The sequence below is a fragment of the Triticum aestivum genome, chromosome 2B, assembly GCF_018294505.1.
Source record: "Triticum aestivum cultivar Chinese Spring chromosome 2B, IWGSC CS RefSeq v2.1, whole genome shotgun sequence".
NCBI lineage: Eukaryota > Viridiplantae > Streptophyta > Magnoliopsida > Poales > Poaceae > Triticum > Triticum aestivum.
In genome coordinates, this window is record NC_057798.1 from 232622338 (window position 1) to 232648244 (window position 25907).

The following is a 25907-nucleotide window of genomic DNA, read 5'->3' on the forward strand; positions in this document are numbered from 1 at the left end:
GCAGATGAGTGTTGCTGGGTAATTAAGAACTCAAGGCTGAGAACTTAGAGATCGCCGACTTGAAAATAAGAAGTGTATAATACTATCGATTTAGGAATAGACACTTCCTACTATCGAATGAAAGCTACTCCTCCCCATTGTGCATGGCGCCTGCAGAGAGATATACAGCGAGAGGAGAAATAAGTAGCCTCCCCCATGCATGAAGCGGTGCTATAAAGAGCAGGATAGAGTAGTTGGAACCCGGGCGTAGCTACAAGATCAATAAACCACGCAGGGTCCCTACTACCCGAGTAACCAACTCAACCGCCCCGTACGTCCACTTTGCCCGTCGTCCACGGCCACTCCCCCCGTCATCGCGCCCCATATGCTCGTCCCCAGGACGCACGGCAAAAATAGCGCACGCGTGGCGTTGGTAACAAACGTGTGCCGTGCGATCGGTCCATCCATACGATCGAATTGAACGCACCGCCTTTTCCCTCCCGATCCTTCCACCCCGGAGCGCGCCTCCGACCCCCGCGTTACGACACGCGCTCTATATAAGCTCGGCACGGCGATCACCATCCACCACACAACGAAAGCAACATCTAGCCAGCGATCGAGACAGCAAGAAGCTCACTCAACTACCCCCAGTCCCGATCACAGGTAGCTAGTCACTCGGCGCAATCGGCATGGCCAGCAAGTCGGCGTCCCTGCTGATCCTCGCGGCGCTGGTGGCCGCGGCGTGCCTCGCCGGGCTGGGCTCGGCGGCGCGCAGCGTGCCGGCGGAGAAGCCCGCGGAGGACGCGGTGAAGCGGCCGGACACGTTCCAGGAGGGGACGGTGCTGATCCCGGGGATCGGGCGGTACGAGCTGGGCACCCACTACATCCCGGACATCGGCGGGCTGGACCACAGCATCCCGGCCGCCGCCAGCGGGCAGTTCATCCCCGGCGCCGACGACACCTGGGTGCCCAACCCGGGCTTCGAGGTGCCCAACCCCTTCCGCCCCCGCTCCGAGTCCCCCTGATGGGCCGAGCCGGCCGGCCGGCCAGCACGCCCACGTTACGCCCATCGTCCGTCCAGTTGCACCGATCCATCTACTACTTGGTAGAGCTAGCCTGCTACAAATCATTTTCCGCTAGCTTTTTTGGTTGCTATAATAAAATAGCTGCTGCTACATAGCCATGCATGCATGTCCGATGCATGCATGTGTCTGCGACTGCGTTCGCGCCGTCGACGTCTCGTGTTTGATTGAAGTGTACGTGTAGTCGTGTATGGGATATGGATGGATGCATAGGAAGCACCCATCGCATGTCTCGCTTGGTTTGTTGTTGCCAGTGTAATGTGCTTGGTTTGTTGTTGCCAGTGTAATGTGTTTCAGTTCAGTAAGTTTTTTGAATGATGAAGAATTATGCATGATCGATTAAGCTTGATATCGCCATCGTACAGTGTCATGTGCCATATACTCGTTAATTGCTGCCGAGAGCTCGAACCAAAATCATCGGACGTACGGAACAGACAGAAGAGCTCAGTGAGTACACGAAGATAGCGTAATAATTAAGTGGGTGCACCGGAAACGTGGGTCACGGTGGTGGTGGTGTGTACACTTGAGCCAATGACAGTTCAGCGATGGAGCCCCTTATTTAGCTCGCTTGGTGCTGAGGTAGGAGTAGGACACGATGACAGGGAATCAGATAAGCCAGTTCAAATATGGTGTAGTCGGGGGTAGGTATGGTGGAAGGGGCCGTAGTCATTGGTCGCTGCATGGAGCGATGGTCGGAGGCGGACGTACGTACACCATGCGTGAGTTTTGATCTGCAGGTGGAATAACGTTTATCTTTTACGGGAGATGTGGAGGAATGATTTAGAGCAACTCTAACGGATCCCCTAACCTTTACAGGAGGATAAATGCGGGTTTTCTCCTGTAAACCGAAACTAACCGAACCTCGCCGTCCGCAATGCCTAAATATACTCAGCCGAGCCGACGCGCAGTAAACCACCCCCCCCCCCCCCCCCCCCCCCGCCCAATCCACGCCGACACGCCCCCCTCCCTCGCCCACAACCACTCCGCCACCCATCCCCGGCCAACCATGGAATTTTTTTTTCACCCGCAAAAGAAAACATGGATTTTTTCGAAGATAGTCAGCAATATTTTCACCGAGCAGACCTGACTATATGGCCCTTTGATAAAAGTATCGTGCCGGCCCAAAGACCTGAGCTTGAGGATTGGCCTGAGACGCGAGCTAAACTGGACGGCACGGCACAACACGGCTGCGGGCCGGCCCACATTGCTTTTCGTCCTTGTGGGTCGTTTTGATCTTCTGGCCGTTTCGGCCTTTCAGACCTTTTGCTTTTAGGTTAAGAAAATGGCCAAAACTGCTTAAAAAACGAAAAAGCTATAAAAGACCAAAACAGCGAAATCACTAGTTAAGGAGTACTCCTTGCGGAGATCACTTCAACTTTCTCAGATTGCGGCAAGTGGCGCGCTGCATGTGCGCCACTTGTCGCAACCGGGAAGTTTTCCCTTTTTTCGTAGATCCGTTTATTCAGAACGTTTTATCTCTTAAATCGTGCGTCCAAATCTCGAACCGCTTTCGCTGTTGGATTCCTCGCGTCGAGATCTTCAAAACTAGATCCCATGTTGATAGGTTTTGACGAAAAAAAATTCATGAAAAAACCGGACGAAAAAAAACCGAACCGGGAACACAAATTTTTTTCCCTTTCCGAAAGTGGCACGCCCGTGCCTCTGACAAAATCACAACCGTGCCTCTCGCGATAGAAAAAAACCCAGAAAACACGGTTTTCCCTTTTCGAAAGAGGCATGCCCGTGCCTCTCGCGGAAGCAAAACCGTGCCTCTCGTGAAAGAAAAAAAAACAGAAAATGTGTTTTTTTCATTTCCGAGGAGGCACGGTCGTGACTCTCGCGAAAGCACATTCGTGCCTCTCGCGGAAGCAAAACTGTGCCTCTCGCGAAAGGAAAAAACAGAAAACACGTTTTTTTCCGTTTCCAAGAGGCACGGCCATGCCTCTCGCGAAATCACAACCGTGCCTCTCGCAAAAACAAAACCGTGACCCTCGCGAAAAAAATGTGTTTTTTTGCGCAAAAAAAATATTTTTTTCAAAAAAAAATATTGATCGAAAAGCTAGGGAAGACCGGTGAAAACCAAAACATAAAAAAAACACGTTTAAAAAGCCGAAAACACATACAGAAAAATAAAAAAACAAAATTCAAAGGAAACGCCTAAAGCGCGACACGTGTCGAATGGCTGAGAACGCATCAAGTGACGCTGATCGTTGGGAGGCTGTCGAAGGAGCGCTCGTTAATTAGTTGGTCTGCCAAAACAGGGGCTAACTTGGACCGCGAGTCAGGCTGTGTCGTGCCAGTCCGCGAATAAAAGGCCGTATGGATCTTAAAAGCACGGCCCATACGGGTCGACGGCACAAACAGTTCCACCAACCCAGGAAACTTAACCCAATCCACTCACCACAGAACGTGAGCGTGAGTGAAACGGCCTCCCCTGCTGCTACGCAACAGGCAGCAACGACTTCCCCCACCACTCGGCGGCACCAGTTCCCCTCCCCATCCATCCGAACGCCCGCACGCCCCAGCACCTCTCACCATGACTCAGGAAGACGCGCATGCGCCCGTGAACTTCTGGGGCGAGCACCCGGCGATGGAGGCGGAGTACTACGCAGCCCTCGGCGCGGAGGGCGAGTCCTCCTACTTCACCACGCCGGACGACGCGGGCGCGCGCCGCCTCTTCACGCGCTCGTGGCGCCCGGCTGCTGGTGGGGGCGTCAGCGCGCGGCCGAGGGCGCTCGTATTCATGGTCCATGGCTACGGCAACGACATTAGCTGGACGTTCCAGGCCACGGCCGTCTTCCTGGCCCGCTCCGGCTTCGCCTGCTTCGCCGCCGACCTCCCCGGCCACGGCCGCTCCCACGGCCTGCAGGCCTTCGTCCCCGATCTTGAGGTCGCCGTCGCCGACCTCCTCGCCTTCTTCCGGTCCGTCCGGCGGCGCGAGGAGCACGCCGGGCTGCCGTGCTTCCTGTTCGGGGAGTCAATGGGCGGGGCCATCTGCCTGCTGATCCACCTCCGCACGCCGCCGGAGGAGTGGGCGGGGGCCGTGCTGGTGGCGCCCATGTGCAGGATCTCCGATCGGATCCGGCCGCGCTGGCCGGTGCCGGAGATCCTCACCCTCGTGTCGCGGTTCGCGCCGACTCTCCCCATCGTGCCCACGGCCGACCTCATCGAGAAGTCCGTCAAGGTGCCCGCCAAGCGCCTGATCGCCGCGCGCAACCCCATGCGCTACAACGGCCGGCCCAGGCTCGGCACCGTCATGGAGCTGCTGCGCGCCACCGACGAGCTCGGCGCGCGCCTCGGCGAGGTCACCATCCCGTTCCTCGTCGTGCACGGCAGCGCCGACGAGGTGACCGACCCCGCCGTCAGCCGCGCGTTGTACGAGGCCGCGGCCAGCAAGGACAAGACCATCAAGATGTACGACGGGATGCTCCACTCCATGCTCTTCGGCGAGCCGGAGGAGAACATCGAGCGCGTCCGGGGCGACATCCTCGCCTGGCTCAGCGAGAGATGCACGCCGGCAGCAACTTCCTAACAAACATAGAAAAGAAACAAACAATGCATTCTATTCGGATTGTGCAATGATAAATTGTTTCATGTGCAAATGTGCGATGATTCTGTCTCTCTCTATATATACACACATATATATTTGATAAGCTGTCTTTGGTCAACTTTACATGATCTCGGTATACAAAATGGTTGTCTCCTGATCAATGAAAGAATGCTGCCAGTTTGCGGTGCGTCCGGTTGATTGTATCAGCTCTCTGCCGGAGCCAGCGTTGGATCTGCTGGAGCCGGCGTTGGATCAGCTGGGGCTGGCGCTGAAGCTGCTGCCGGCAGTACAAGGCGTTCCCGGCCCTGTATCAGCTTGGCGGAGCGAATTTTATCTCCAGCCTTAATCTGTGAAAGGACATCTCTTCCGTCTGTGGCATACCTGCAGATGTTTGTTTCCACACGGAAGTTCTTTCCTTTTAATCCACAGGAAGATATCAATTCTTTTTAGGGACCATAATATCTGATCATTTCTAGTACTCCCTCCGTTCCTAAATACTCCCTCCGTCCCATACAGATGGAGGGAGTATTTGTCTTTTTAGAGATTTCAAATGGACTACCACATGCGGATGTATAGTATATAGACATATTTTAGAGTGTAGATTCACTCATTTTACTCCGTATGTAGTCACTTGTTGAAATCTCTAGAAAGACAAATATTTAGGAATGGAGGGAGTACTATCTATTCATGGGAGTGTAATATTAAGTCGTGACTTACCCAAAAACTGAAAATTGTCCCTCCTCGAAAGATATTCCTCCTAAACCAGACTGCAAACAACAGAGAAATTATCACAAATCAAACTATTTACACAGTTGATGCTTCTACTCCTAGACAGTGCAATAACCCCGAAGCAGATGGTAGAGGAGATTGGACATTCATAACTATTTCATTACTTGAGTGGCCTTGGTAGTGCCTGTGTTTGCATAGATATTTCTAACTAATAGCATTCAAGAATTATATAACTTTTTTATAATAAGTGTGATGATAGTTTGACTGATGAACCCCCAGGGTTCTTACTTAGTCAATTAATGAACGATGTAATTCTTATTTGATTTAATAAAGCTAGCCATGATAGCCTTTCCCCCCAAAAAAAGAATTATATAATTTTTCATACATGGCACAAAGCAACCCTAGGACAGCAAATATGGTTCACAAAAGGAGAAGAAACTTGGTGCATTCTTGAGTCACATATACTTATCCAGACCTTCCAAAATCATATACTTATCCAACCTAGCCAACAAAATGCAGAGCAAATATGTATTTGGGTGATTGCACCTACTGATTTTTTATGTTAGTGGATAAACATGTAGCCTTACTCACATTTCTCTTATCATACAGATAGAAGAAGAACTGGGTTGGTGACGAGTATTCATCTGAATCCTCACTATGTGACATGGCAACAGAGCCGTATACAGACATTGGAAGGACTGGCAATTCCCCATCCTAAATTATATGAAGCCAAGGAAACAAGTCAAGATATAGAGAACATGATTGTTTCACTGTTGAAGTAGTGTGAATGAGTGACCTGAATACTTAGCGGGCTTCTGTATAGTGGTTCAAACTGTCCAGCAGGCATGACCTCCAATGGAAGAGTATACCCTTTCTTCCCAGTCTCACTGTCTACAATGATTGCCTGGCTCACAGATTTCAGTGTTGCACCATCATATGCCCCATCCAAAACCTGAAGCAAAATTTACTCTATTGAGACATCAAAGCAAGTATCCCTCCATTCACAAATATAAGATGTTCTGACATTTTTCTGAATCTGATGTATATAGACACGTTTTAGTGTGTTTGTTCACTCATTTCAGTCCGTATGTTGTCCATATTGAAATATCCAAAACATCTTACATTTGTGAACGGAGGGAATAGTTGTAAACAAAAAACTGGAACACAACAGCGTAGTGCATATGTCAGACAGAAGCTCTGGCAGATATTCCTTATATAAAGGCAATCGTGTTTGCTTATTTTGCATTTGTAAATTTCACCAGAACTAGGCAGGAAATGATGAGACAGGGTCAGAGTAATGCTACCTTACCAGTTTCGCAATGTTTCCAGCAGTCAGTGGGGCAGAATATCCATCAACTACAACCTGCATGTAGTATACAAACCAACAACTGACACACAAATCTTATTTTCAAGGGGAATTCTGGGGAGGACAATACTAATGCAAGTCATGGCATGACAAAAGGTAGTAACTAAGGCTATCTGGACATGCATTTTAGAGCTCTTGAGCACATCGTATTTTATTTTTGAAATATTAAAAAAATCTAATCTGTCATACAGATAATAGAATGAACTATGTACCCTCAAGTTCTCGTCAGACATTTGCTGATTCTTAGTCTAGATGAAAATGACAAGAATGGGAGTTAAAAAAATCATTATTACCTGCTTTAACTGTATTTTTCTCACAGGCTACAAGAGTGAAACAGAATTCACGATGTTTTTTTTTTGGGGGGGGGGGGGGGGGGCAGTATGAACTAACTACCAAGTCCTGACATGAGATTTCTTTCGGAAAAAAGAACTGAGAAGTTAGTGTATGCTCCCGAAGTCTACATGGCATTATCCAGGTTATGGTTCCTACTTATCATTGTTAAAAGAGTGTACTTGAGGATGCCTGGCTATCAAGTAACCACTAAAACATTTCATAAGTGATTGTAGAAACTGACAGCGAAGGGAAAAGGAGACCTCCACCATTATCTTGGCATACATATTGATAAGGTAGCAAGATGTTGACTCAACTGTTTATGATATCACAATCAGGCAAACAGCTACCTGAATTGTAGCAGCACTTTTGGGTTCACCACCAGCAGTTGGATAGAATGTTGAGCCATCACCTTTCTCAACTGTGAATTCAACAACTGCTCTTCCTGTTAGCCTATAAATGACAAGTCATTTAAATTAAATTTTCTACATGTATCTTTTTTACAGATCAGGCAAAAAACCAAACAACTAATATTAGTGTCCCAACGCCCTGAGGATTATAAAATGCAAACCACCATTATAGTTGCAGAATCCGTTGTTACTAATCTGCACATATTGTATAGCTTATGCATTAACTAATCATAAGCGAACAATTTTTTCTTATGGTGCCTCAGGAATTTCAAAGGAAAATTATTTGGGTGATGTTCTGACCACTCGGTACCAACCTGGAATTTATCATTTTAAAATATTATAGAAAGTGAGGTGTTTTTTCTCTTGCCATTTCCTGATAGTAAAATAAAAAAATCAAACGGGCATGTGCCGTATCAACTGTTTCTCATATTTTATTACTCAAATTCGTGATCCTCGGCTCAAAATTCGATTGGGGCTTACATATTATTCGGAATATTAAATATAAGCAAGGAAATGGACGCAATAACCAACCAGCGTCCGAATATAGATAAACTTTTAGCTGCCTACAGTGATTCCCTTCTCTAGTGAATATTCAGCGCTACGATAAAAGTAAATGCCTATTTCCCAAGCAGCTCTGGCAGATAAGTGTTTAACTTGTTTCTCTCATGATTAAGTCTTACCCTAACGAAAATAAAAACTACTCCCTTCGTCCCATAATGTAAGACGCTTTTTTACATTAGTGTAGTGTCAGAAAACGTATTACATTATGGGACGGAGGGAGTACATGGTTTTCTATGTCCTGAATGATCAAATTCCATATCAGTTTTAATCTTCAGACCTGCAAGTGTTCCACACTCGTGGCAGTTGTTGGATCTAGAATTGCTGGTGATTATGACATGAAGCATGAAAACATGTCTACATACATAAATTGATCACAGAAATGGCATGAAATGCATTTGGAGATTAGAGACGCCAACAGAAAATCACCTTGGGTACTCTAAATACTGTTTAGGTAAGAGAAAGGATAAGCCTGGAGCCTGTAGAAAGAAAATAAAATCCCTTTAAGTAATCAGACCTTCAATTGAGCAGAATTAGTCTGCTCTCAGTTTCTTGAAACCAATGGTTCTAAGTTTACTCGACTAACCTGCAACAGCTCCAATTCAGCAATAGTATCAAGAGAAGAAGCAAGCGCTACGGAGAGTCTATCATTGTCCTTATCCTTAATATATTTCAAGAGAGTTTGTAAACCACCCTGCAGAGATGCTAAAGTAACTCAGCTATCATGTAATCTATTAATACTCCCTCCGTTCCACAATAAGTGTCGACACTTATTTTGGAACGGAGGGAGTACGATTCGCTTTTGTTTCACAACATTAATTTCACCCTCTTCAGATATCATACAACGGTTCCGATGCAAAAACAAATGTATTTATCAGTCAAATTTTACAGGTATGTAGATAAAATCTTGGTGCATATGTCAGATTTTTCTGAATTTTCTGAAACTTCAAAATGTGACTTATTTATTTTCATTTTTTTGAAATTTGAGGCTCCAATAGATAAGGGAGCCAAACCACTTCTCTCTTAACATAGCTTACTTACCTTCCCTTCAAGCAAAGTGGTATATAGCTCCGAGCCCTTTTCCTTGAGTTCTGCAGGCATGCTTGCCAACATTGCCTCCTTGTTTTCAGTTGCTATCTGCATTCAGAGCGAGTTCTATATATCGGGATTCTGGATGATGAGCTCAGGTAGTTCAGTAAGAAGGTTTACAACGCATGGTTCTATATATCACCAATCTGAATAGTTCTTCAGGTCAGGTTAGGGGAGTCAATGTACCTGCATGGCTTTCTTGACATCCCCCTCCATGGAGCCATACGGCTTCCTCTGTGGTATCCTCAGCAGGTACGAGATGTCCTCCAACGAGTTCTGAAAAATATGCGCCCAGAACCTGAGAGACAACGTTCAATCGCAGGACACGCAAAGCACGACGCCAATCCTGAATTTTACCTGTATGGTCTTCATGCTTGGGTTGGCAGGGATGGCCCTTCGCAGCGCGAGCTCCCCCGTCCTGGGCACGTTCGTGTCCGGCGAGTAGAGGACCGCGTTCGCCGGCAGCGCCACGGAAATCTGGGCGATGATAGCAATCGCCGCGACGGCGCTCTTGAGAAGCTCGAGAACCCCCTCCTGAACCAGACCATTCACATGGAGATAAGGCCTCCGGGGACCTCGGAAGACGTGGTTTGGAGTAGAGTTGCAGCTACCTCAGCCGTGGTTGGGGAGGAGGCGTGGTGCGGGCGGCTGCGCGGTGCACGGGCGACGCCGCAGCGAATGCCGTGGTGGAAGCTCGGGCGCTTCGTCCACACGACGAACTTGGTGCCGCCGGCCGCGGCCGCGGGAGCGCGCGGGGGTACGGGGAGGGCACCGGCAAGCACTACCGTGGCCATTCGCGATGCCATGGTGGTTGCGGCCTTTGTGGAGGGATTTCGGGTTGGTGCGAAGGAAAGGAATGGAAGGGTTGTGCCGTCGTCGTGGTCGCCGTCTATCCCCAGCCAGTGAGCTGCAATCCGGGGGAGCTCCTACTCGCCGCTTATTGCGGCAAAGAGTCGACGCTTCGCATAGGTAGGTTTCGCCTGGGCCGGCCCATTTTCCGTTGGCGAGGTGAAAAAATGCTAAAAAAACTGAGCGAGCTCAGGATTCGAACCCCTGACTACGTGGTCAGCCGGAGTAGCTGTTCCGCTGCGCCAAGGTACCTCCTGTGCTACTTTTGCAGCGCAATGGTTAAAGAAACCAACGACAGTGGCAAAAACTGAACATTCACAAAAAAAAATCTTCAAATTTGACTTGTCAATTTTATTTCTCATGAAAATTTCCCAAAAACTAAAGTGTAGGTGAACAAGGTAGCTTGCTAACTATAGCTCCTGAGTGTCTATGTCTCAATGGGAGCTTGTCCTATACGAACTATAATCAACATCAGATGTAAACTTTTTTGAAAGTTTGAACTTGATTTCTTTTTTGAAAAAGGTAAATATATTTTGAAACACAAACATTTTTAAAATTGTGAACTTGACAACACTTTTTCGAAGTATGATACTTTTCCGAAGCACGATCATTTTTCTGAATTTATGAACAAATTTGGAAAACTGGAACATTTATATAATTCCGAACTTTTTTTCAATTTACGAAATATGTTCGTGTCTCCTAGTGAACACAATTTGAAAGTGAGAACATTTTTTGAAATTATGAAGAATTTTAGAAAAGATGCAAACACTTTCTGAAAATCAGGAACAAAAATTGAAAATGGCAACACTTTTCGAAGATATGATACTTTTTCAAAGCACGAACATTTTTCTGAATTTGTGAACAAATTTGGAAAACTGGAACATTTTTATAATTCTAAACATTTTTTGAATTTACGAAATATGTTCATGTTTCCTTGTGAACAAAATTTGAAAGTGGGAACATTTTTTGAAATTATAAAGAATTTTAGAAAAGATGCAAACATTTTCTGAAAATCAGAAACAAAAATTGAAAATGACAACACTTTTCGAAGATATGATACTTTTCCAAAGCACGAACATTTTTCTGAATTTGTCAACAAATTTGGAAAACTGGAACATTTTTATAATTTCGAACATTTTTTGAATTTACGAAATATGTTCCTGTTTCCTCGTGAACAAAATTTGAAAGTGGGAACATTTTTTAAAAAAAATCGGCAACATGAACATTTTTTAAATTTGTGAACAAAATCTTGAAGGTGAGAACTTTTTTTTAATGTACAAACCAAGTTCCAAAACATGAACATTTTAACAAATTGTGAACTAATTTTGACAGTGGGAACATTTTCTGCCAGTGAAATAACCAGAAAACTGAAACAGGAAAAAAAGAAAAAAACAGAAAATTGAAACAGTGAAAAAGAAAAAAAAGGAAAAGAAAAAAGAAACAGAAAAATAAAATAAAAATCCGGTTCAGGAACCTGCTACAAGGTTCCCAAAACCGGAAAAACCGACTGGAACCTTCCAGAACGTTCCTAAAACCGGGATCGTTGTAAAGCATGTGGCGCTTTTAACTGGGCCGGCCCGTCACGGTCGATGCATGTGCGGCGCCCCGACAACTTGACACAAAATGCGTCAAATAGGAAAATCCTCCGGTTCAGTAGTCCGCGTGGCCTATGCTTGCATTGCATTAGGCCTCAGCCCGGCCCATGATGCCATTCTATGAGCCGGCCCTTGTAAGACCTCCGGTTAGGGCAAGCATCTAGATACTTCTAGCCAATGGTGAGGCTCATAGTCTAGCTAAACACTCTCTTATTCTCGATCCGGGGCGGCATGTCTGGCTGGCAACCCCCCACGATCCGGCTTGTATCCTACATCATGAATAAAGTTTAGTTTTTGCCCTAAAAAACACTAGATACTTCTAGCATTGTTTAAAAAAAATCTAGATACGGTCTCCTCGCCTCATGCTGCCATCTTGGTGCTGAGAGGCGGGGGACCTTGGATCTTCGAGACCTCTATGTTCCTCATCAACGTTTAGTGATCATCATAGTTATGTGAGAATAAATTTCTTCTTGTTCTTTTGACGGTGCCATGAGGTTAGAGAGTTTTCTATCCTTGCAGATCTGATAATTCAAATCTGAAAGATCTAGTGAGTTTATATTGTTGTGTCAACTTTTTTTTGTTGGCCTGATCTTTGTGGAGGTGAAATCATTCATCGATACTATTGTGAAGATATAATGATTCGACAACCTACACTTCTAGGAGATCATTCCCGGCACAAGTACGTTCATCGATCAAGACCTCCCATCTTTTTGGATGGACGACTCAAGGCGCTTTCAAAAGCCATTAGTGATAATGTTCGTGCGGATGAAAGAGTGACAACATTGTTGCTCCAGCCCAATTGCAGTCTCTACGGAAGATTTTGGAGTATTTCTTCAAGCAGAGATTGATACCGCGAAGAATTTATTTTCAAAAGATTTCATTGTAATTTTTAGTCACAGGAGTTACTTTGTATTTTCTTGGATTTTAGGTCCAAATCAGTGTATGAGTATGAATAAAGTTATCGTGTGTTTTAAATAAGATACTTTCATCAGGTTTTTGGGTTTTTTATGTGTTTGTTTGGCAGGGGTTTTTGTTCTTGTTTTCTTTTTCTCTTTCCTTTTATTTTTATTTTTTTATTTCCTTTTCTTTTTTCCTCTTCTCTTAATTCATGAACATTTTCGAATTGGCAGACAATTTCCAAATTCAAAAATATTTTCCAAAATTCATGAAATTTTCTTGAATTCCTCAACCTTTTTAAAATTCATAAAAAATTCCATATTAGCAAAAAAATAAAAAAAATTCAAATTCAATATTTTCCCCAAAAATGTGATTTTTTTAAAATTCATAAAGGTTTTCCAAATTCATGACTTTTTTTAAATAAACTTTTTCAAAGTCAAGTTTTTAAATTTTTCCGAATTCATGGTTTTTTAGAAGTCAACTTCCCAGGGGCGCTCGTGGGTGAGCTAGGATGCGCCAAGTGGCATGTTGCGAGCAAGCGGGAGGCGAACAAACAAGGATCTTTGGGTTTTTCTTTTGAGAAAAGTATACATTTCATCCCTCAACTTCTGGTGAAGTCTAAATTTGATTCCTCAACTTCAAAACCGGACAACTTACACTCCAACTACCGAAATCGGACAAGGTTCGTCCCTGGACTTGGTTTTGACAGGTTTTGGTGTTGACTCACCCCGGTTTTGACCCGTGCTGACTCATATTCCTGTAAATTTTTTATATCCGTGAACTTTTTGAAATTCATATACAATTTTCAACTCCACGTAGTTTTTCCAAGGTCATGTATTTCTTATAAAATAAACATACTTTTTTCAAATGAGCGAACTATTCTGAAATTCGCGTACTTTTTCCAAATCCGTGATTTTTAATATTTACGTACTTTTTCCAAATCCCCGTATTTTTCCCAAGTTTGTGTAATTTTATCAAATCCAAGTATTTTTCAAAGCCATGAACTGTTTTTGAAATTCGTATACTTATTTCAAATCTACATGCTTTTCAAAGTCCGCATTTTTTTCCAAATCCGTGTTCCTTTTATAATCCATGAACTTTGTTTGAAATTCACGTACTTGTTTCAAGTAGAAATAATTTTTAAAATCTACATATTTTTGCGTAAACGAAGTCCATATCCCCGTACTCTTTTCAAGTTCGCATAAAATTTAAAATTCATGAACTCTTTCAAAAAATGTACTCAAATATGAAAAGGTACATCAATTTAAAAAAATTAAATGAACTTAAAAAAACTAAATGAACTTTAAAAGAATACGCATATTTGAAAAAGTACATGAACTTGGAAAAAGTACGTAGATTAAGAAAATACACAAATTTTTAAAAGATTCACGTATTTGAAAAAAGTAACCGAATTTGAAAACATTACGTGGACTTGGAAAAGGTAGGCAAATTTGAGTCGGAACTGTCAAAACCGGGGTGGGACATGACCAAAACCGGTCAAAACCGTGACGAGGCATGAAGCTTGTCCGGTTTCAGAAGTTAAGGATGCAAGTTGTCCGTTTTTAGAGTTGAGGGACCAAATCTAAACTACGCCAAGAATTGAGGGACGAAAAGTATACTTTTCTCTTTTCTTTTCTTGATTTCTTCTGTGGTTTTTCACTTAAATCTTTGTCTTTTGTGGGGGTTTATTTACTACATATTAGAAGGGAAAAGCTTGTATTCAATCGATGGATCGCAAGCGAGCATTCACGGGCTCGTCTGTATGACGCGTTTCCTTGACGGAGTGATCTTCTTTTCTTTCTTTCGGTCAACGTTGCCATTCTCACTGTTCCCTGCATAAGTTTCCGCATCAAGGTCTTTGTTGCTGCAAAAACTGCTACAAGATCTCTGTTTCAGAAAAATTAAATTTGCAATGAGATCTTTGTTGCAAACAAAATTAATTGCAAAAGACTTTTGTTGCAAAAAAATTTGAAACAAGACCTCTGTTGCAAAAGAAATATCTTGTAAAAATTTCTGCAACATGACCCGAGTTGCAAAAATTTCCCGCACACGACCTGTGTTGCAATGATAAAAGGCAATGCTCGATCGCTCAATTCGTCGGATCTGATGGCTCGCTAGGTGACGGATCATTTTAAAAAGATCCATCGGTCGACACGTAGCAGCGCCCATATTAGAAGTACAATTTATAAGGACGATGTGCACCACATGTGTTCCTCACCATAAGGCGTAGATTTGCTCGAACATGTGTGCTAGCACATGCATGCTCTTTGTGCGGAGCACATGTGTGAGCAAAGTTGTGATTCACGTCGTGGGAGCACAATCCAATAACTTGGTAGCACACATGTGCTTCCATGGGGAGTACATTCGTGCTTCACCCTCACGGGAGTACAACCTAGTACACTTGAGCACAGTTTTGTCCTCATGCGAGGACATTTCTGCTTCACCCCGTGGGATCGTTGGGAGCACATGTTAGTTTTCATTGGGAGTAAAGTTTAGTACTAGCTGGGAGCACATTTACATAGACAAAAGTTGTTGAAACCTACCAACATATGATCTAGTTTCAAAAATCTAGACGCAAGAAACGCAGCGTTGAAAAAGGTCTGTAATTTGGACATACGGTTCAAGAGTGTTCCTTTTTGGAAGAAAGGATCTACAAGAAAAAGCACAAACAAATCAACATATTCCTTATGTGCTGGCGATAAATCCATCCAAAACTCTCATATTGCAACAAGTGGCACACATATGGCATGCCACTTGTCATCGTAAAAGGAGATGAGATTGACATTTGCAAGGGGCACCCGTTAATTAGTGATTTTGCCTCGTTAGATACTACAGTGTCAGAATAGTTCTCGTAGGTCATTTGGTCATTTTCTCAGTCGTAGACCTCAAGTATTTGAATCAACCTATTTGACGTGTTCTTGAATCAACCTATTTGACATGTTCTTGAATCAACCTTTGCTAACATAAAACACATCATTTGTGGTTGATCTAAACCATACTAGGGTTATTCATAATTAGCTTAATAACTTATCGTATGCCCCTTATTATGTGGTGAAGCTGGATACTTGGAAAGTGTATGATCGTTTGGAGTGAGCTTATCTTGAAGAAATCATCAGAAAGTTGGGACTATGCAGAGAGTTTGTTGACGCAATAATGATGGGTTTAGATCAGACATATTTTTAGTGTTATTCAATGGGCATTACATAGGAATTTAATCTATCTAGAGGAACAAGGCAGGGGTTCTCATCTCCCCTACTTCTTTCTACTAGCAAGTGAAGGTCTGTCTTATTTGCTGAAGCATGCGAGTAGCACTGGACAACTGGAGAGTATCTGTATAGCACAAACGGGTCTATGTGTGAATCATTTGCTCTTCACAGATGATTGCATCATGTTAGTAAGGCTTTGATGGATGAAGTTGCAACCTTGCATGAGTTGCTTGATTGGTATTGCCAAGTGTCTGGACAAAGACTTAACAATGACAAATCATCAATCTATTTTGGGGAAGTGTGCCTACTGACAACTAAAAAAATGGTGAAACAGGTGCTGAATATCCACAATGAATCCTTGATTGGTAAATATTTGGGCTCCCTTCGGATGTTGGCCGTGAAAAGAATGAAATTTTTCCTTACATTAAAGACCGCATCTGGAAGCGTGTTCAAGGATGGGTGGAGAAGTGTATTGCTGGGAGTAGGAGGGTAGTTCTGATAAAGTTTGCTGTACATGTTATACCAACATATTCATTGTTTGTATGCATGTTGTCGAGGGGCTTATGCTAGCCTATCACATTGCTTGTGCAAAAGTTCTGGTGGGGAAGCATGCCAGGGGAGAGAAAGGGCGTGAGGGTGTCATGGGACACAAAGACAATGCAGAATTACATAGGTGGTTTAGGCTTTAAATAAATTGAGCTTTTTAACCTAGCTTTATTAGCCAAATAGGCATGGAGAATCCTCAACGACCCTGGTTCGTTGAGTGCTAGGTTGCTTATGCATGTTTACTTCCCTAGGATGGATATCTTGAGTGCAGAAATTGGCAAGCACAGATCACATATTTGGAGATAAATCTACGAGTGAAAGGATGTTCAAAGTGGGGCTTATAAAACTCATCTGGGATGGAATGAAAATTGGTTTCCCAAAGACCATGCGATGTGGCCCACGTGTGCTACTTCGGTCGATATGTCGGGCAATGTATCAGTGATATTGTGTGCCACGACAAGAACATTGGATATTCATAAGTTATAACAACATTTCATATTATTCGATATTTAGGTGATTCGTCGAATTCCTATCAACCACATGACCCAGCCAGACTTCTAGTTGTGCCATTATGAGAAGCGCAGAAATTCCACCGATTGTTCCCCTATAGGCTTCTAGTTAAAACTAAGAAGCCAGTGGAAGGCTAGTTGAATGGGGTGTCTGAAGCTTCAGATAACGAGCAGCGGGACCGAAACCACAAGAAACTAAGGGAAGCTCTAGTTTCTCCGAAGTTATGTATTTGTGCATGGCGGCTAGCCCGATCTTCATTGCGAAGAAGGACGAGTTTCTCCTACGAGAATCTCTAGTTTCTCTAACGTATCTACTTTTCCAAACATGTTTGATCTTGTTTTAGACTCTAATTTGCATGATTTGCATGAAACTAACCCGGGAAAACGTTGTTTTCAACAGAACTACCATGGTGTTGTTTTTTGTGTAGAAATAAAATTTCTTAAAATTAGACAAAACTTGGCAGAGATTTTTTTATTGAATAAATAAAAATACTGGAACAAAGATCTACAGGAGGGGGCACCCGCTGTCCCAAGACACAGGGCGTGCCCTGATGTCTTATGGTGCCCACATGCGGCCGTCTGGCCTAATTCCAATCCTATATATTTTGTCTTCCCGGAAAAAAGGGAAGAAGTTTCATCATGTTTTACGATACGGAGCCGCCGCCACTGATACGTCTCCAACATATCTATAACTTTTTATTGTTCCATGTTGTTATATTATCATTCTTAGATGTTTTATATTCATTTTATAGCAACTTTATATCATTTTTTGGGCTAACCTATTGACATAGTGCCCAGTGCCAGTTGTTGTTTTTGCTTGTTTTTTGCTTCGCAGAATATCCGTATCAAACAAAGTCCAAATGCAGTGAAACTTTTTGGAGATTTTTTACTACCCAAAAGAGACACAGGGAACCCAGGAGGTGCACCAGAGGAGGCTCGTGGGGCCCACAAGACACCAGGGCCCGCCAGAGGCCCCTGGCGTGCCCTGATGCCTTGTGGGGCCCACGTGAAGCTTCTCGACCGCCTCTCAGCTCTATAAATATCCAAATATTGCAGAAACCCTAGGGGAGTCGACGAAACACAATTCCAGCTGCCGCAAGTTCCAGAACCACGAGATCCAATCTAGAGCCCTTTTCTAGCACCTTACCGAAGGGGGAAACGATCACGGAGGGGTTCATCATCCTCATTGGTGCTCCTCCGATGATGCGTGAGTAGTTTACCACAGGCCTACGGGTCCGTAGGCAGTAGCTAGATGGCTTCTTCTCTCTTTTTGATTCTCAATGCAGTGTTCTCCTCGATGTTCTTGGAGATCTATTTGATGTAATGACTTTTTGCAGTGTGTTTGTTGGGATTCGATGAATTGTGAGTTTATGATCAGATATATCTATGAATATTATTTGAGTCCTCTTTGAACTCTTATTCGCATGATCTTTATAGCCTCGTATTTCTTCTCCGTGGTTTGGTTTGGCCAACTAGATTGATTTTTCTTGCAATGGGAAGAGGTGCTTTGTGATGGGTTCGATCTTGCGGTCCTTATTCTCAGTGATAGATGGAGACATGACATGCATGTGTCGTTTCCATTAAAGATAAAAAGATGGGGTATATTCCTATATGAATAGATCTTGTCTACATCATGTCATCGTTCTTATTGCATTACTCCGTTTCTCCATGAACTCAATACACTAGATGCATGCTGGATAGCGGTCGAGTTGTGGAGTAATAGTAGTAGATGTAGGCAGGAGTCTGTCTACTAATCTTGGACATGATGCCTATATACATGATCATTGCCTTGGATATAGTCATAATTATTTGCTCTTTTATCAATTACCCAACAGTAATTTGTTTACCCACCATATGCTATTTTCTCGAGAGAAGCTACTAGGGAAATCTACGGCCCCTGGGTCTATTTCCTATTATATTGTTTTCAGATCTATTATTCCACAAACCCCAAAATACCTTGCTGCACTTTTTCTTCAATATTTTATTTCGTGTTTTTGCTATCTATTTATCCAATCTCATACAATTTAGTCTATCTCAATTTCGAGGAGGGATTGACAACCTCTCTAACGCATTGGGTTGCAAGTATTTGTTATTTGTGTGCATGTACTGTTTACATAGTGTTGCTTGGTTCTCCTACTGGATTGATAACCTTGGTTCCACAATTGAGGGGAATACTTAACGTTGTTGTGCTGCATCATCCTCCCCTTGTCGGGGAAATACCAACACATATACAAGCAATCAGGAAGAATTTCTGGCGCCGTTGCCGGGGAAACATCATCAACATCTATCAGGTACCCAATCACAAATCTCATCTCCTTGCAATTTATGTTATTTGCCATTTGCCTCTCATTTTCATCTCCCCAAAATGTTTTTGCAAAAGCACAAAAATATTTGCCTTTTTATTTTCCTTTTTTTGTTTGCCTTTTGCTTTGCTCATCTCGTTAACATGGCTACCCCTCCTTTGTCACCGAATTTTAAAGTTTTATACTTCAAACACAAGCAAGGAGAAAATTTGAAAGATGCTTGGTATAGGTTGATGGAATCTTACCACATCTGCAATATAAAGGGAGATGCAAAGATTTTGCTTCGTAATTTTTATATAGGTTTAACCCTGCATCATAGGCAACTCTTGGATTTTGCTGCTAAAGGGATTTTTTTTGAAATTGATGCTAATGCTGCCTATGAAATAATAGAGGGAATATTGGGAGTTCCACGAGCAAAAAAGGAGTTTACTTTCACACAAGAAGGGATTCAAATATTAGACAAATTGGGTCATTTACAGAAAAAATTGGTTGAGTTGCAAAAATCTAATGAACCCCTCAAACATATCAGTGGGAACCTCAATCACATGAATACTTTGATTACTCTTTGTAATAAGCGGATGGATATTTTAGATTTTAAGATGATCTCTTTTCCTGAGAATATTGAGAAGCTTAAAGAGCCTCCCGGGTTTGAGAAAGCCCTCACAAAGGTGGCAAAAACCAATGATGACAATACTTTAATCTATGCATTATGCCTAGCTAAGGGCGTAAAACAATAGTGGTTGTTGGGAGGCAACCCAATAGTTATCTTTGATTTTTTTATTTTCTTTCTATTCTTCAATACATATGCAATTATACTTCTGTTATGATTGTGTTTTTATGTTTTAATTAGTGTGTGTGCCAAGTAAAGCCTTTAAAATCATGTGGGGTGATCGTTGATTTGATCCTGTTGAAAAACAGAAACTTTTGCGTCCAGTAGCTGAATTTATAAAAATCATAGAAGCAACGAAAAATTCTAAAATTTTTACACAAGATTGGTATAAAAATTGCCTATGTCGTCCTAATTTTTCAGAATTTTGGGAATTATTGAAGTATGGACAAAGTTCAGATTACTACAGACTGTTCTGTTTTTGACAGATTCTGTTTTTGTTGCATCATGTGCTTATTTTGATGAATCTATGGATTGTATTGGATGCTATAAGCCATGGTAAAGTTAGAATAAAGTAGGTATAATGCAACAATAAAATATGAATGGGTTTGCAGCAATACTTAAAGTGGTGATTTGCTTTATTATACTAACGGATCTCACGAAGGTTTTGTTGAGTTTTGTGTGATTGAAGTTTTCAAGTTTTGGGTGAGATCACAATGGATGAAGGAATAAGGAGTGAAAAGAGCCTAAGCTTGGGGATTCCCATGGCACCCCAATGTATTCAAGGAGAACCAAGCAACTAAGCTTGAGGATGGCCCAGAAGGCATCCCCTCTTTCTTCTAACGACCATCGGTAATTTTACTTGGAGCTATATTTTTATTCGTCACATATCATGAGTTTTGCTTGGAGCGTCTTGTATTATATGAGTCTTTGCTTATTTTTATTTTTAATTTTTCACAATCATCCTTGCTGGACACACCTATTTGGAGAGCCATAATGATGCTATGATTTGTTAGAATTGCTCTATGTGCTTCACTCACTACAAAAAAATACACTTCCGTGATATGATATAACAAGATGGTATCTCGCTAGCCCTTTCTGAGACCGCAAAACATAAATACAGAGCACCCCTGAAGATCAAGGACTGACTAGACATTGTAATTCATGGCAAAAGAGATCCAGTCACAGCCATACTCAATATAAATTAATAGCAATGCATACAAATGACAGTGGTGCTCTCTAACTGGTGCTTTTTATAAGAGGATGATGACTCACCAGTAAAAGTAAATAGATAGGTCCTTCACAGAGGGAAGCAGTGATTTGTAGAGGTGCTAGAGCTCGAGTTTTTAAAACAGAGATAAATAATATTTTGAGCAGTATGCTTTCATTGTGAACATAACAACCAAGAGATCTCGATATCTTCCATACTAGATACATTATAGCGGTTCCCAAACAGAATGGTAAAGTTTATACTCCCCCACCACCAACAAGCACATTCATCGGCTGGTCCGAAACAATGGGTACCGTCCAACTAACAACAATCCCGGGGGAGTTTTGTTTGCAATTATATTTTGATTTGATTTTAGCATGGGACTGGGCATCCCGGTTACCATCCATTTTCTCGTAAATGATGAGCGGAGTCCACTCATCGTGAGAATAACCCACCTAGCATGGAAGATATTGACAGCCCTAGTTGCTACATGAGAGATTCGAGCATACAAAATAGATTATCATTTGAAGGTTCAGAGTTTGGCACATGCAAATTTACTTGGAACGACAGGTAAATACCGCATATAGGTAGGTATGGCGGACTCATATGGAACAACTTTGGGATTATGGATGTGGATGCACAAGCAGTATTATCGCTTAGTACAAGTGAAGGCTAGAAAAAGACTGGGAAGCAACCAACTAGAGAGCAACAACAGCCGTAAACATGCATTGAGATTAACCAACATTGAGTGCAAGCATGTCGGTGTACAAAAGTAGGGGCCTTTTTGTACCCCTTTACTTGTGCACGGGCAGTCGTAGCCGCACCTGCGGCCATGCTTGGTGGGGCAGAGGAAGGAAAGGAACGATACTGCCAAGACAACACTCAAGCCAGACGCATGAAGAGCAAAGGGGCGAGATGGACTTCCCCCAGCAGCAACCTTTTCGGGGCGGCCTATGTAGGCCCGGCAAGAGCCTTGCCGGGGTGACTTGCCCAATACCAGCAAGGCCGCCACCCTTGAGCCTGAGAGTTCTGAAACCATCAACAACGTCAAGACCAAGGCTTGGGAGCGCCTGCGTGGTGGCTTGTAGATCTTTGTGAAGACCAAAGGCCTGTGAGTCTAGATAAGAACCAGAAGACAAAGACCCCCGGCAAGATTCTTGCCGGCGACGACCGAAGACCCCTGGCAGGATCCTTGCCAGGGATGCCCGCAAGACTCCGGCAAGACCCTTGTGGGGGACGACTGCGGGGCCACACCCAGGCCCGCACCCGACTAGGTTTATGCCACCTCACGACCGTTCCGACACGGAAACCAACCCGCCAACTAGGCAAGCGCCTGCATGGCAACATGCAGCTTCTAGGCCAACTTGTCAAGCACCTGCGTGGTGGCATGCAGATCTTCGTGAAGGTCCTGTCGTCGCACCATCACAGCAATCGGCCAGCCAGCCTGGCTGTCGGGGATGAACCCCGGGCAGGCAACGAAACCCGGATCCTTTTCAAAAACAGTGGGGCCCGCATCGCCGCGCAAACCGGCATGCGCTTGGCCGGGTCGCTCGACCCGGCAGGGCCCGCAACCCGGCCAAACTCACAGACCCGGCAATGTACGTCAACCCGGCCACAGCAACTGGCGCAAGACAACTCAACCCGGCGCAACCAAGGCTTCCCCAACAAGCCAGCCCCACTCGTGGCGTCCACGGCAACCCAGCCACGGGTCAGCTCCCGTCCCATCCAGGCCGTACGATGGGACGAGACCTCAACCACCAATGACCAAGACAACAGTGTTTCCACCCATGCCTGTGGTCAGCCGGGGCGTGGCAACAGTGCCCCTCACCTACCCGCTGACCAAGGCTGGCGTGGCAACAGTGCTCCCGCCCTCACCACTGACGACAGCAAGCAGCAGCCTGACGGAGAGCACTGTACACGACTCGACTCGGCCACACCCTGACGACCGAAAAGACGGTGCACAGTTCCCCTAGGCCCGCAGGGCCCGCACCTAGGGGAACCCGGTGAACCACAAGCCCACAAGCAAGACCCAGCCCAGTGCCCCGGACACCGACAATACGGACCCACCGACTCGGCATATTACCATTGTAACCCTGGGTGGGTTGATCTATAAAACCCCCCAGGAACCCATGCCTACAAGGGAGACAGAGATACGCACACAAGGAGAAGATAGAAGACAACACCAGAGGAACACAAGCAAGCATAGGACTAGCCACCCAACAGCAACACCGAAGAGAAGGAGCAGCCCGAGCCTTGGCCAGCTTCCTTCCTCCTCCACACAGCTCCAGGAGCAATATTGTACTACCGATCATCCAATCAAACTCGGCAGGACTAGGGGTGTTATCTCTCCGAAGAGCCCCGAACCTGGGTATGTCCGGTGTCCCGCGCCCGCGCATGCCAACCTCGCCTCTGGAGCCCACCAGCGCCCTCGAGCCTCCTCCTCTCTTTAGCCATCCCTTGGCATCTGCCGTGCGCCCACCACGACACTCGCGTTGCATGCCTCGTTTGCTTGGACGCGCGTTGAAGCAAGGCGAGGCGGTGACAGATGGGACGAGCTCTCTTGTCGTCCCGATAAAGCAAGAGGACACGTAGGCGGCGCATTAAATGTGTTTGTCCTACGATGTCAGGCGATAAACTTGTACACAATAGATACTTTCAACCTCCCATGTGCCACTGTGGCGACCCCTTTGACATATAAAAGGAGGCCCGAGGTGTACTGTGTGAGGATTCAGACTTTTTGGATTGGACATGCACCACAGCTAGTTCAAGAGCTCAAGAACACTAAATGCACATTAAAGCAGGACTAGAGTATTACACATCTCTGCGTCTCGAACCTGGGTAAAAATCCCCTCGCGCTGATCACTAGACCTGCTCTTTGCGCAGTTCCACGCCCCGCCAACTGTAGAAGGGATCCTCGTGGTCCCATAGGTGTCGTTTCCCCGACATCTTTGGCGCGCCAGGTAGGGGGCGTGAGGTTGTGAAAATCTGGTCTAGTAGTTAATGGAGCAATTTCTTCATCGCCATGGCTCCCAAGAAGAAGGGGATCACAGCGATCCGTTCGTCCGAGTCGAACCGCCCGTACCACTATGGGCGGGCGACGGGGCGGTCGCGATGGAGGCGTAGGCATAGCCCACGAGCATCCACGATGTTCTGGCAATCAAAACCAGGCGAGCAGTGTCGATCATGCACGGGACGATGAGCCGCACGCCGCTAGGTCCAAGGGCGAAGCCGTGCCGCCCATGGGCGGCGCGGCAAACTCCAAGACACCCCAGGCGGCGCTCGCGCAGCGGCCTTCCTAGGTCGCGTGAGACAAGCAACACTGCGACGTTGGGGACCCCAGGCACCGTCGCGAGAAAAGCCCTCTACATCACTCTCGAGATGCACCGGGCCGACATGCATGCCCAGACGTTGGGGACAACGGAGCGCGGCTGTGAGACCGTGATAGAGATCCTTATAACATGGTTAGAAGTCAGAGTGCGTCACGGTCCACGCAGATTTCACTGCCACCTATGCCCGCGGAAGCATTGGCGCGCGTGCAACTACTCCTCGACTTCCCTCCTGCTGCGGAGAAGCTCGACGAGTGGAGAGCCACCATTTGGAGCCTCATCAGCTTCACCAATAAAGATGAACCGCGACCAGTGGGACCCTCGTGTTGGTGCTCTGTCAAGCCGGTGCATGCCAGTGGTGGAAGGAACAGAGACGTTGTGACCATGGTGCAGTCTCCTCCCCCATGCCAGCAACAGCAGCCGCCGGCTCGCCGGGCTGACGCCCACGACAATGTTTCCACAATGTCGTCTGACCCGCGAACCCGCTGCAACCAATGTCAAGTTCTTCGGGAGCGAGCTCAGCAAGACGCTCAGACCACTATCGAGCGGCGGTGGGAAGCGCGCCATCAGCCCTTGTGCGAGGCATGTGTCCAACATCCCCAATAGCTGACACGTTTTCAGGGGTGCAAGCCATATTTTCGCCTTGTCGAGATGCTTTTATTGTGAACATCTATGATCCGATAAATTAGGCAAGTCTTGATCACAAAGCAAATGACATATTAGTGAAGAATGGGCCTATTAGAGATGAATTTTCCTTTGGAAGGCATGTCAACATTTTTCATATGCACATTAGTTTAGAAAACGATCAAGAGACATCTTTAATAGTTGGATTAAGGGCCCTAAATTTTAGTTTCGCGGTAGGCCTCCTAAGTTTCATAACCGGACCAGTGGTCGTGGTTGCTTTTAGTGCAATGTTGGTCGCGAGATAGTGATGGCTTTTGCGAAAAGATGTATGTATTGCATTGTTGTCATCTATTTGCCATTCTAGAATCTTATGGTTGTCATGTAATCCTCTAACCAAGCTTGAGGATCTTGGAGGCCATCGTACTTGGGAGTTTTAGCCGTCAACTTGAATCGCTTCGGCTTCCGGGCTTGAAAAATCTCGTGGGTGACCCACAGAGTTCTTCCACCGAATCAGGTGAGTCCCATGCTGAACGCTTCGCTCGCGATCTATTTAGGCGTTCTTGTGTGGCTTTGTTAATTTCTTCGGCTCACTCCCGGCGTAATCGATCTACCTTTCCTTGCGTGATTTTCCTTCATCGTGTCATGAGGTGTGGTTCTCTAGGGCCTTTGGCTTTTTAACTGCTGACGTCTCGCGTGCGTGGCTTCTACCCGGCGAAGTTTTCGCAGCTCCGCACTTGTGATGTTTAGAGCATCTCCAGCCGTTCGGCCCCCCAGGGCGCCGAAAAAGAGCATCCTGGGTGTGCACCGGCGATAAACTCGGCGCTGGGGGCGGTTCGGCACCCAGCCGTCGCCCCGAGGCATCGAATTCAGCCCAGCTTTCGGCCCAAATATGTCCAAAAACGGCCCGATAACTACGTGAATCAGCCCATATTCAGCGCGGTTCGGCGGCTTTCGGTGTGAATTTTTGCAAACAAATAGGAATCAATTAGCTCCTCACATAGTTCGGTGTGTTTCATCACATAAACCAAATATCTCACTAGAAATTATATCGTTTAACAAATAAAACTCAAGTTTCATCACATGTCATTCCCGGCCTCGCCCTTGAGCCTCCATAGGTGCTCTACCAGATCGTGTTGCAGTTC

The 25907-nt window shown here is 45.1% G+C and overlaps 3 protein-coding genes across 3 annotated transcripts; 2 read left to right on the plus strand and 1 right to left on the minus strand.

Annotated features, from left to right (window-relative positions):
- The first annotated feature begins 547 nt into the window (after positions 1–547).
- On the plus strand, positions 548–1410 carry LOC123044524 (putative cell wall protein). The gene has a single exon (XM_044467277.1). It carries the CDS (start codon positions 669–671, stop codon positions 1002–1004), a length of 336 nt encoding a protein of 111 aa, XP_044323212.1. The 5' UTR covers positions 548–668; the 3' UTR covers positions 1005–1410.
- Positions 1411–3466: 2056 nt separating this feature from the next.
- LOC123044526 (caffeoylshikimate esterase) lies at positions 3467–4714 on the plus strand. Its single transcript, XM_044467280.1, has one exon. The coding sequence runs from the start codon at positions 3598–3600 to the stop codon at positions 4591–4593; it is 996 nt and encodes a 331-aa protein (XP_044323215.1). The 5' UTR covers positions 3467–3597; the 3' UTR covers positions 4594–4714.
- On the minus strand, positions 4602–10040 carry LOC123044525 (peptidyl-prolyl cis-trans isomerase CYP37, chloroplastic). Its single transcript, XM_044467278.1, has 12 exons — positions 9705–10040; positions 9451–9627; positions 9280–9369; positions 9046–9141; positions 8591–8698; positions 8434–8483; positions 7387–7489; positions 6650–6703; positions 6137–6292; positions 5932–6054; positions 5329–5378; positions 4602–4992 (listed from the first exon to the last, which is right to left on the minus strand). Exons 1-12 carry the CDS (start codon positions 9897–9899, stop codon positions 4815–4817), a joined length of 1380 nt encoding a protein of 459 aa, XP_044323213.1. The 5' UTR covers positions 9900–10040; the 3' UTR covers positions 4602–4814.
- Positions 10041–25907: the final 15867 nt, after the last annotated feature.